Here is a 12,621-nt window from a genome sequence, read left to right on the forward strand (position 1 = left end):
GCCTGTTTGTGCCGTGAGCTCATCCGTGCGGTTGCTACGCGCGACGGACTCTTTTCAAAGCTAACCGGTTCAGTAAAGACGTGAGGAGATGTTTTCTCCTCCCCGGAGAGCCGAGGAGCTGCTCAGCGCGACACGCGCAGCCGAGCATTTAGACTGATTTATGGTTCCGCATCAAACCAACGCAGAGCCTACGGCGTAAGTGTGCGTCGCCGCGTAACCTACGCCGTAGGTTCTGCGTCGATTTAACGCGGAACCATAATTCAGGCTTTTCTCTTCCAGAGCTGAGAAACGTCATGTAGTGTTGCTAGGGCTGGGCGATATGGACCAAAAGTCATATCTCGATATTTTCTAGCTAAATGGCGATACTCGATATATATCGATATTTTTTCTTTGCCTTAATTGGGGTTTCCCCCAAAGCATTATAGCATAGCATCTCTGTTAGCATCTCTGTTAGCATCTCTGTTAGCTTCATTTTTTCAGAGCCAAACCCTTAAAGAAACAGTCAGTTTTAATACAAAGCCTCGTGCCAAATGTCACACAGGTTCCTTTATTAACCGAGGTCTGCACAATATCAACATGTATAAAACAAATGAAATAAAAATAAACTGCCTGCATATATAGAATAAAAATGCTTCTTGAATAAAATAAAACAAATATCCCTTTCCTGCATAACAATTAAATTAAAATACACTGTAATTAATACAATGTAGACAGTAACAGGCAGACTTTTCCACTGAGGTTGACAGCAAATAACAAAACATTTGTGCAAATCTCAAATAAAACATTCAAGTCAATTTGTCACAAAATAAGCTATATCAAAATCATTAAAAAAAAAATTAAAAAAAAAAAAAATGTAATTTTTTTTTTTTTTTTTTTTTTTTAAATCGATATAAACGATATTGTCTCGTACCATATCGTGTTTGAAAATATATCAATATATATTAAAATCTCGATATATCACCCAGCCCTAAGTGTTGCTTAAATGTGGCCACATGAAATCAATCACTATCATCAAAACAAAGTCAAACAACAACTGAACTACACAACCACAACCACTACAGCCCCAAACCAAAGCAGCGAGAGGGGACGAATGGGCAGTAGGGCATGCCCATATCAAAATTTCCAGAAATTTTCTAGTTATTATTATTATTCTTATTCTTATTCCGCACGCTTTTTTAATCCGTTAATACGGCCCGAACCGCAACGTTGCACCCATGCACAGCATACATCGTTGGATGCGTCTCCATCGTGCCTCGATGGGCATTACTTTTCTCAGTCAAAAGTGTTACCGTGGCAACGATAGATGCCATGAAGCAAAAAATATGGCGAAAATTCGGACACTTATTGCTCGGCCGAACTTTATCGTAGACACATCGTTCAAACTTTCAAACACTCGGCCCGATCGGCACTAACGGACCGTACAACCTCGTTATGCCAATTATTACAGTTTTTGCGATATTTAACCTGTCCCCCCAGGTCTCCGATGTTAGCTAAGCGTTTTCTCCCCCCAGGTCCCCTTCACCACCATGCTAGCTCTGCTCTGCATGTGGTTCGGGATCTCTCTGCCGCTGGTTTACCTCGGCTACTACTTCGGGTTCAGGAAACAGCCGTACGACAACCCGGTCCGGACCAACCAGATCCCCCGGCAGGTCCCGGAGCAGCGCTGGTACATGAACCAGTTCGTGGGGTGAGTAGTTCTGTTCTGGTTCCTGGTTCTGGTTCCCAGTTCCCGGTTCTGGTTCTGGTCCAGGTTATGGTCCAGGTTCTGGTTCCAGCCTCACCTGCTTTTCTCTCCAGGATCCTGATGGCCGGGATCCTCCCGTTCGGCGCCATGTTCATCGAGCTGTTCTTCATCTTCAGCGTAAGTTCAGCCGCCGCGTCTGAAGCGTCTGAAGCCCAGATTCTGGTTCTGCTTTAAACCAACGCAGAACGGACTCCGTGACGCCGTCGTGAACCTTCAGGCTTCTCCGTCACTCCATTTCTCCGCGGTGCTAAACCCCCCAGAGCACTAGTGGATACTTTAGCTGTGTCCCAATTCAGGTTCTGGTCCTTCTGAGTCCGGTCTTCGTAGGCCACGCCTTCCAAGACCGTGAAGGCCGGACCGAAGGCTGGATGGACGCTGGTGAAATGAGACGGTCTAGCCTCTGGGGGATTTCCTGGTTGTACCAGCTGTTCCCGCCCTTGTCCTACGTCAAGAAAGAAAGAAAGAAAGAAAGAAAGAAAGAAAGAAAGAAAGAAAGAAAGAAAGAAAGAAAGAAAGAAAGAAAGAAAGAAAGAAAGAAAGAAAGAAAGAAAGAAAGAAAGAAAGAAATGGAGCCAGAAGTTTTGTTTTAGTTTTTTTGTTTTTCATTGTGTTGGAGGAGGAAGAGAGGCGTGTCCGCCGGCACCGGCGGAAATAATATATTTTTCTGAAAAAATTTGAATCTGAAAATATTTTTCTGGAAATAAATATTTTTCTGACTGCAATGAATGTTGGGATACGGTGGGAGGAGGAAACAACGATGGATCCTTCAAACGGCGGGAAAAGAAGCTGCATTTGAAGGACCTTCCAAATGGGACAGCCTTCGGCGCCGCTGTGACGGAATCGGCCTTAAACCCAGCCCTCCAAGGACCAGCCCCTGAATTGGACACGGCTTTTGTTTAGCTTCAGGCTTTTCCGGTCACAGTGAATCAAAGAGATCAGGACAACTATTGCACAAAAAACAATACTAAATAAATCACACACACACAAAGAAAAGAGGCTGAAAGTTCACGACTGCTTCACGAACCGGAACCGGAAATGCGTTGCTACCAAGAACCAATCACAGCCTCTCGGTCTGCGTTGGTTACATTTGAGAGGTGCTAGCAGCTGCGGCGTGGCCTGCACAGTGGGGAGCTCATCGCGGCGAAACCTGCAGCGCAAGCTCGGCATTGATTTAACGCAGAACCAGAATCCAGGCTTGAGCCTTAGTGTGAGCGTGCTCGTTAGCGTGCTCGTTAGCGTGCTCGTTAGCGTGAGCATGCTAGTGAGCGTTAGCTGATGCTAACCCTGCGTCTTTCTCCAGGCCATCTGGGAGAACCAGTTCTACTACCTGTTCGGGTTCCTGTTCCTGGTCTTCATCATCCTGGTGGTTTCCTGCTCCCAGATCAGCATCGTCATGGTCTATTTCCAGCTGTGTGCAGAGGTGGGTGGAGGTCAGGGGTCAGCTGTGTGCAGAGGTGGGTGGAGGTCAGGGGTCAACGGGGGGTCAGAGGTGGGTGGAGGTCAGGGGTCAGCGGGGGGTCAGAGGTGGGTGGAGGTCAGGGGTCAACGGGGGGTCAGAGGTGGGTGGAGGTCAGGGGTCGTCGGGGGGTCAGAGGTGGGTGGAGGTCAGGGGTCAACGGGGGGTCAGAGGTGGGTGGGGGTCAGGGGTCAGCGGGGGGTCAGAGGTCAGCGGGGGGTCAGAGGTGGGTGGAGGTCAGGGGTCAGCGGGGGGTCAGAGGTGGGTGGAGGTCAGGGGTCAGCGGGGGGTCAGAGGTGGGTGGAGGTCAGGGGTCAGCGGGGGGTCAGAGGTGGGTGGAGGTCAGGGGTCAGCGGGGGGTCAGAGGTGGGTGGAGGTCAGGGGTCAGCGGGGGGTCAGAGGTGGGTGGAGGTCAGGGGTCAGCGGGGGGTCAGAGGTGGGTGGAGGTCAGGGGTCAGCGGGGGGTCAGGGGTCAGAGGTGGGTGGAGGTCAGGGGTCAGCGGGGGGTCAGAGGTGGGTGGAGGTCAGGGGTCAACGGGGGGTCAGAGGTGGGTGGGGGTCAGGGGTCAACGGGGGGTCAGCGGGGGGTCAGAGGTGGGTGGAGGTCAGGGGTCAGCGGGGGGTCAGAGGTGGGTGGAGGTCAGGGGTCAGCGGGGGGTCAGAGGTGGGTGGAGGTCGTCGGGGGCCCCTGGGGGGCTCGGGGTCGTCGGGGGCCCCTGGGGAGTCCGGGGTCGCCGGGGGGCCCGGGGGGGCCACCACAGTCACTTCAGTCTTTAAGTTTGTCTGCACTAGAAAAAGCCACTCAAACTATTTCAAATGGCCCAAATCCCCCCAAAGTCAAGGAAACTCATTTTAAATTGATCAATAAAATGTATCCAACCGCGGAATCTCTGAAGAATCACATGATCACATGTTTCTGTGTCTCACAAGCTTTTTGGTCTGAAATTGGAAATTGGCTATCTTTAAAAATGAATGACATTCCAAAATTAGAAATCACTAATATTATTTTTATATAGATACAATTGATAAATCAGTGTTTCTCTTGGTTAATGTCGTTCTTTTACTGGCTAAATATCATATGCACTGTTGTAAGTGGAGAAAAATGAAGCCTGTTTCCAATGTTTTATAAATGAGTTCAAACGTTTTTTTGTGTCTGTAAAAAATATTAAGTCAAATAACAAAAAAAGGATTAACCGATATATCAAAGTATCTTTTATTTTAAGTTCTTTCTGAAATGTTGATGCTATTTGCTCTAAAATGCCTTGCTGTTTTTTGTTATTAACTTTAATTGTCTACTTTATTTTTTGTGTGTATTTCTCTTGTTCATGAAACCTGTTCTATTGTCTAGTTAGTGCCACGGCTGCGCCAAGAGGCGCTATCGTTATCCTGCATGTTTTTTATTATTCATTTTCCGGACAGATTTCGGTTCGCTACTCCTACAGATTTCGGAGGACCCAGGCGAATCATATATCAAAACGTGTGTCTCGATCGGGAATAGTGTGCTATGACTTTTGGTGTTTAAATTCCCATTTTTCCCAAAGTTATTCCCCAAAAAACGGCCAAAAAAATCCATTCAAAGCAAATGGGAAAAAGTAAAAAAAAAAAAGCCAAAATCCATCTTTTTTCTGAGTCACCTAACTTTCTCATACCTGCACGTAGAACTGTCATTCAAACTTCAAAATGGAGGAAAACTTCTCTTCTCTCCGAAACACCAACCCGTTTTTTCCTAAGATGTTTTAATGTTTTATGACATTAAACTCTAGCCTCTCGTTTAAATTTCGTGCATACCCCGCCTGTCAAAGTCACATTTTATGAATCCCAACACCTATGTCTACATTCTGACCAAAAATTATTTGTCTCCTTTTTACGGTTTTGTGATTTAAACGGGGGGGGGGGGGGGGGGCGCTAGAGCGCTGCCAATACCTGTCTCAGTCCCCGTTGACTGTAATGTAATCAAACTTTTTCTTCAAAATAATCTCACTCTGTCTTCACACTGAGCTTACTCACTCATTTTAAGGAATATCTGAATAAAATTAAAATTGTCAGAATCTGCCGGGTTCTGTGTCTCTCACGATGTCTTTGTTTTTTTGCTACGAGCTACGGTTTTCTCACAAATCAGTTATTTGAGAACTTGACAGAAGCCAAAATCTGGGTTTTTCTCACAGCCAAACCTGAAGATTCTGAAGTGGGGGTTCTTGTTGCCGTGGCAACAAGAACTAGAAGTTTTTCCTCTACAACCAGCTTGTATAAAATTTGTTTTTCTTGTTTATAAATTGTGTTCAATAACCCGTCTGCCCCCAGGATTACCGCTGGTGGTGGAGGACCTTCCTGGTGTCTGGAGGCTCCGCCTTCTACGTCCTGATCTACGCCGTCTTCTACTTTATTAACAAGGTAAATATTATTATTATTATTATTATTAATGTTATCCTCAGTATTAACTCACCATTAAACGTTTATTGACGTCAGTCAGGGTCAGGGCCGCTTCTAGCTTTTTTGAGTCTCAAAACTGGAAAAAACACCCAAAGCAGGAACGTCACACTTAAGGGCTTTCACACACCGCCGGGGTGGGCGCAGACTCGGCGCAAGGTGGGCGCAGACTCGGCACAAGGTGGGCGCAGACTCGGCACAAGGTGGGCGCAGACTCGGCACAAGGTGGGCGCAGACTCGGCACAAGGTGGGCGCAGACTCGGCACAAGGTGGGCGCAGACTCGGCGCAGACTCGGCTACACATTACTTTTTGCTATAACTTCTGAATGGTTTGGTATAGAGAGTCGTGAGTGTTTCATCCACTAAATGTCCAGTTCTGAAGAATCTACATGAGTCGTACAAGCTTCCACTGCAGCCTGAACCTGCACCAGGGTGGAGGCCGTACATCGCTGCTGCAGCTTTAATCTTTATTTGTCATTTAAACTACTAAATATAATTTTTATAAAGTAATTTTTTCCTCCCTAACCCCGTGTGTCTCCGTTTCAGCTGGACATCGTGGAGTTCATCCCGTCTCTTCTCTACTTCGGCTACACGGCCCTGATGGTTCTGTCCTTCTGGCTGCTGACGGGAACCATCGGCTTCTACGCCGCGTACGTGTTCGTCCGGAGGATCTACGCCGCCGTCAAGATCGACTGAGGCCCGCTGGCCAGTGGCCGGTAGCCGCCGGCCACTGGCCAGCGGCCACCGGCCACCGGCCGCCGTCAAGATCGACTGAGGCCCGCTGGCCAGTGGCCGGTAGCCGCCGGCCACTGGCTACCGGCCACCGTCAAGATCGACTGAGGCCCGCCGGCTGCTGGGCGCCGGCCGCTGGCTGCCGTCAAGATCAACTGAGGGCGCCGGCTACCGGCCGCTGACTACCGGCTACCGGATCTCCTCCAACCTTTCCTTTGTTTCTCTTTTGTTTTTTAATGTATTTTTTACGGTAATGTGGAGCACTGACGAGTGCAGGGAACCAGAAACCCCAAACCCCCCGGAGGCCCGGCCTCCTCCCTCCTCTGGAGGGGGGTGCCGTTTCCCACGGCCCCTGAACGCAGCAGCGTCCTCCCTCCAAACACATCTGACTCGGAGGGAGCTGCCGTTTCCCACGGCCCTCGAACGCAGCAGGACTCGGAGGGAGCTGCCGTTTCCCACGGCCCCTGAACGCAGCAGGACTCGGAGGGAGCTGCCGTTTCCCACGGCCCCTGAACGCAGCAGGACTCGGAGGGAGCTGCCGTTTCCCACGGCCCTCGAACGCAGCAGCGGCCAGAACTCTTTCATTATTTCTTTGTTTCTTTGTTTCTACTTCCGGCGCGTCGTCGGCCCAACTAAAGGTTTCACTTTGTGACTTTAACTTCCCTGGAAAAACCTTTCTATTAGTTTCATTTCTGGATCTTTGGTTTGTGTTTGTGAACCGGTTTGTCTGCGTTTCCTTCGGTTTGTCTGCGTTTCCTTCGGTTTACCTGCGGTTCCGTGGGTTTGTCTGTCAGGCCGATAAACTTCCTTTGTAATGAGAGAAAAGCTGTAAATTAAACCTGCTGTTTTTTTACTCTGTTTCTGCTTCTGTTTAAGCCGTTAAACCTGCTCTTCCTCCCACCACCAGGATTATTTAAACTACTAAATGTCATCATTACTCCATTTCCATGTCTTTTTCAAGAGGGGAGTGTGGCAGGGTGGAGAGGCTGACGGGACACAGGTGTGGCCCGTCAGGTGGAGAGGCTGACGGGACACAGGTGTGGCCCGTCAGGTGGAGAGGCTGACGGGACACAGGTGTGGCCCGTCAGGTGGAGAGGCTGACGGGACACAGGTGTGGCCCGTCAGGTGGAGAGGCTGACGGGACACAGGTGTGGCCCGTCAGGTGGAGAGGCTGACGGGACACGGGTGTGGCCCGTCAGGTGGAGGAGTTGACGGGACACAGGTGTGGCCCGTCAGGTGGAGAGGCTGACGGGACACAGGTGTGGCCCGTCAGGTGGAGAGGCTGACGGGACACAGGTGTGGCCCGTCAGGTGGAGAGGCTGACGGGACACAGGTGTGGCCCGTCAGGTGGAGAGGCTGACGGGACACAGGTGTGGCCCGTCAGGTGGAGAGGCTGACGGGACACAGGTGTGGCCCGTCAGGTGGAGAGGCTGACGGGACACAGGTGTGGCCCGTCAGGTGGAGGAGCTGACGGGACACAGGTGTGGCCCGTCAGGTGGAGGAGCTGACGGGACACAGGTGTGGCCCGTCAGGTGGAGAGGCTGACGGGACACAGGTGTGGCAGGGTGGAGAGGCTGACGGGACACAGGTGTGTCCCGTCAGCCTCTCCACCCTGCCACAGGGAGCTTCTCACTCTCAACACTAGCAGATAAAGAGTCTCCCTCGTCAGACACAGACCACACCGCCTAAAGAAGCCACTTATTTGTATCATTTTAACAACAATGTCCACAGAGAGGCTCATAGGAAATTCAACACTCAACCCACGGACATCTAGTCCCAAAATGAGACATTTCTATTCTCAGGATTCACCCAGCGTCACCCACGCAGCTACTCGTGAGCGCGCAGCCAGACGGGCAACGGAGCACGCACGCACGCACGCACAATAAAATATGAGGAAATATTCAAAATAATTTTGAGTAAACAGTCACCTAAGCTATTTGTTTTGTAGTTTTCCTAATTAAAACTAAACTGCATACTTATAGTTATGGGTAAATTAAGAAAATAAGGTTTTATTGTTTTAACTACTTTGTTTCAACACACACCTTCATAATAGTCACTACGGACTTAGCCAATATAAGCTTAGATTAAACACATTCAACACACGTTTTAGAAAACAAACACACACCAAAAAACTTCTAGTTTAAGTATAAAACTGGCTTTTAATTGAAAATAATGCACAATGATATGGCAATCACCTCCATTAAGATGGCATATGAACACGTGTTTAGGTTTTACATTAATTACTGTGGGAGTTTCGCTCTTTTTAATCAGTTAGTAAGTGCAACAGGGATTTTGTGGATAAGCTGCAAATCTGCTCCACCTCAGCATTACAAAAGAAAAACAATGCAAGCACAATTACAGCACACCTCCAGGCCGTTAGGCTTTATCCAGGTCTGCTTTGGGCATTACAGATTAATTAAACATACGACTGTCATTAGCAGTAATAGCATGAATATTCCCATTTCACAAATAAATGTCTACAGCAATATATATATATATATATATATATATATATATATATATATATATATATATATATATATATTATGGGTTGAATAATATCTTTGTCAAGTTTGTCTGTTAAAGTCCACTTGAAATTGCACAAAGTAATATGACACGAATAACCACTAGAGAAAGAAAGTGGGACTGCAGCGCCACCTTCTGTTATCTGGTTAAGTTACATGTATCCCAGTAAGTTAATCAGTTTTGCTTTTAGCCTTAAATTACTTTATTTTTGATCTTTTAAGTTCCGTATATTTCGCACAATATTTTTCCACAATCTTTTATTACCTATTTTTAGGGACGTCCCGTCGACAAAGAGTCTTTGGAAATTATTTTAGGTTCGCAATAAGTTTTAGTTTAACCAAGTATTTGTTATTTTAGCGAACTTTTTAACTTTTTTTCAGCTCATATGTTTCCGTTTTGACAGTTTGGTTTTAGCGCTGATTAATTTAGTGAACAATCAGAACTTTACTTCATAATTTTGGAAACCGCAACATTGGCAATGAACAGTTTCAGCCATGAACATTAGACAAAAACATTAGACAAAAACCATTCCAATAGAAACCTCTTGTTTTTTCCATAACATTACTTTAGAGTCCCTGACTTTACAGCGGGACCCAGACCCTCGTCTTTTAGCATAAAATATTGTAACATATTTAATACCCCAGGTATTTTTGGAGAGGAGTGTTTTCTTACCAGTCTCAGGTTCCCCTCCTGGCTCAGGGACCCGTCACCGGGACCCGTCACCGCCTCTGATGGGTGCAGGACCAATTTCCTATTGGCCCCGTCCTTGAAGTCGGAACGGCTGTCGACAGTTTTAAGCGGCCGCTTGATCCCACGTTGTCCCGACGCCACAGATGTTGGAGTCCCGGGTTTCGGCACCAGAAAATGTTAGGTTTAAATCAACAACAACAACAACAAAAGGAAAAACACAGACTGCTGGAATGGTTTTAACCACTCCTGCAGGAGGGGGGAGCACAAGAATGCTTCTCCAAGTTCCTCCTGCATGATGCTTTTATTGAGAAACTTGACAGGAACTGACCGTATAAGGACGGTGAACAGTGAACAATGGGGGGAAGTGAAAGTGTGATTGAGTCCTGACATTACATTAGAGTGATTGAACCAGGACAGTCCAAAACCTGAGTAGATCAGGAAGTGGCTGCTGTAACATCTGTTAATAAAGCATGGGACAGTTTCATAAGGACAAAACAAGTTTAAAGGTTAATTAACCTCACACCAGGACCAGGACCTGGATCATAAGGGGGACCCTCCTGCCGATGGCCAGACTAGGGGGTCGGGGACGTCAGCAGCACAGCAGGCAGGTGGAAGCAGCAGCGGGATGACCAGAGGGGGAGGGGGCTCCCGAAGCTCCGGCCTGCATTGGTAGACGGTAGAAAGTAGCGGGATAGAAGATTTACTAAAAGGTGAGCTAAAGTTTTGTGAAGCAGCATTTGTTTTGAATTTGGATCCAGGAAGAAGAAGCAGAAATGATGGGAATTGTGTCATCACGTTCTCCGTGCGTCGCTGGTTTGATCCAGATCAATGATTAATCACCATGGATACAGGGATAACCCCGTTACCATGGATACTGTTAGCTCAGCATGGAAACACATTATTCCCAATCTTTCAGGAACCGGAATATTGACTTTAACCTGAATTCTGACTGATGGAAACGGAGTCAACGACATCAAGAATATCAGGATTGATCTGATTCAGTCTCTGGAGTGATTTAGATCAGGAACCCAAAATGTTTTAGATCCATATTGGACCAAAAACACAAAAAACTAATATGTCTGGAGCTGCAAAAAATGAAAAGTCTTGTATCAGAATTAGAATGAAGAAAAACATGCTGCATGTTTTTATATTAGTTAGAACTGTGTCCTCGGCTGCTAATGTGGCTGCTAATGTAGCTGCTAATGTAGCTGCTAATGTGGCTGCTAATGTAACTGCTAATGTGGCTGCTAATGTGGCTGCTAATGTGGCTGCTAATGTAGCTGCTAATGTAGCTGCTAATGTGGCTGCTAATGTGGCTGCTAATGTAGCTGCTAATGTGGCTACTAATGTAGCTGCTAATGTAGCTGTTAATGTAGCTGCTAATATAGCTGCTAATGTGGCTGCTAATGTAGCTGCTAATGTAGCTGCTAATGTAGCTGCTAATATAGCTGCTAATGTGGCTGCTAATGTAGCTGCTAATGTAGCTGCTAATGTAGCTGCTAATGTAGCTGCTAATGTGGCTGCAAATGTAGCTGCTAATGTGGCTGCTAATGTGGCTGCTAATGTAGCTGCTAATGTAGCTGCTAATGTGGCTGCTAATGTAGCTGCTAATGTAGCTGCTAATGTGGCTGCTAATGTAGCTGCTAATGTAGCTGCTAATGTGGCTGCTAATGTAGCTGCTAATGTAGCTGCTAATGTGGCTGCTAATGTAGCTGCTAATGTAGCTGCTAATGTGGCTGCTAAGGTAGCTGCTAATGTAGCTGCTAATGTAGCTGCTAATGTGGCTGCTAATGTAGCTGCTAATGTGGCTGCTAATGTAGCTGCTAATGTAGCTGCTAATGTAGCTGCTAATGTGGCTGCTAATGTAGCTGCTAATGTAGCTGCTAATATAGCCGCTAATGTCTTTCCACTTTACTTTTTTGTTATTGGACTTCTCGCTACAGAGCAACATTCAAGCAACGAATGCAAATAATTCTCCAGGAAACGTTGACTCCTCTACAGAAGAGAATCAGCCCTGAAGGAGAAAAATATCTGAGAGGGGGAGGTTTGGTTTTTATTTTGCACTTCGAGAAAAAAGTTGAAATGTTGAGAAAAATGTCGAAATATCGAAATTAATGTTGAAGTACAATTTCAAGAATAAAGTTGAAATTTCAACTTTTTTCTCAACATTTTGACTTTTTCTCGAAGTGCACGATACAAAAAAAATCCTCCCCTCTCAAATATTTTTCTCCTGATTCTCTTCCGTACAAATCTTTGTTAACAGAAATGTTGAAATGTAATATTTATTCTACACATTTTTACAGCGTTGGAAAACGTTCAGAATGTTTGTGTCGTGTTTTTCCTACAGAAACCACATTAAAACCAAAAATATATTTCCCTCCCCATCTACTTCCCATAAAACCCGATAATGTAATAAAATATCCTGACGGATATTGTAATAACATTTTTACCGATAATGTAAAACCTTATTACGTTATTGGGAATTTATTACATTTTCAGGTGGGTCTTCTTTTTTTTTTTTCCAAAACTGATAATGTAATACTTGACTACTCGAGTTCTACATTTAGTGTTTTAATTATCTAAGAATGTTTTATACGCTGGATTTGAAACACCAGAATGAATATTCGGTTAAATTACAGACACTGAGTTCCATGTAATAAATTCCCAATAATCTAATAAGGTTTTACATTATTGGTAAAAATGTTATTACAATATCCGTCAGGATATTTTATTACATTATTGTTGAAGTTATTACATTATTGGGTTTTATTACATTTTCGATTGAGTTAATCAGAATCAGAATCAGAAAGGGGTTTATTGCCAAGTTTTCACACGAGGAATTTGTTATGGGGATTGGTGCAACACAATACAAATATAAAAAACAAATATATAAGAGATAAAATAAAATAGAATGAAATGTACAAACAATAAAAAGTATAGACAGTAAAATAAAATGTAGACCAGAAATGTACAAAATGAGGTTTTAAAGTGCCGGGTGAGTCTGTACAAAAGTGACTTAGGAACTTAGGATAGGTAAAAAGTATAG

General features: G+C 45.8%; 2 protein-coding genes across 2 annotated transcripts in view; one reads left to right on the top strand and one right to left on the bottom strand.

Moving 5' to 3' along the window:
- Window positions 1-7,224, top strand: part of tm9sf4 (transmembrane 9 superfamily protein member 4) — a 31,322-nt gene extending 24,098 nt beyond the window's left edge. The window contains exons 14-18 of the mRNA XM_061736887.1: window positions 1,512-1,687; window positions 1,798-1,861; window positions 3,045-3,164; window positions 5,502-5,591; window positions 6,174-7,224. Of these exons, the coding sequence (XP_061592871.1) occupies window positions 1,512-1,687; window positions 1,798-1,861; window positions 3,045-3,164; window positions 5,502-5,591; window positions 6,174-6,323 (600 nt within the window). The 3' untranslated portion in view covers window positions 6,324-7,224. The remainder of the gene's footprint in view (window positions 1-1,511; window positions 1,688-1,797; window positions 1,862-3,044; window positions 3,165-5,501; window positions 5,592-6,173) is intronic.
- The window catches only part of LOC133457541 (protein NLRC3-like), a 549,537-nt gene that overhangs the window by 482,665 nt on the left and 54,251 nt on the right, over window positions 1-12,621 (bottom strand). The window lies entirely within an intron of this gene.

Source organism: Cololabis saira, chromosome 12 (genome assembly GCF_033807715.1).
Source record: "Cololabis saira isolate AMF1-May2022 chromosome 12, fColSai1.1, whole genome shotgun sequence".
Lineage (NCBI taxonomy): Eukaryota > Metazoa > Chordata > Actinopteri > Beloniformes > Belonidae > Cololabis > Cololabis saira.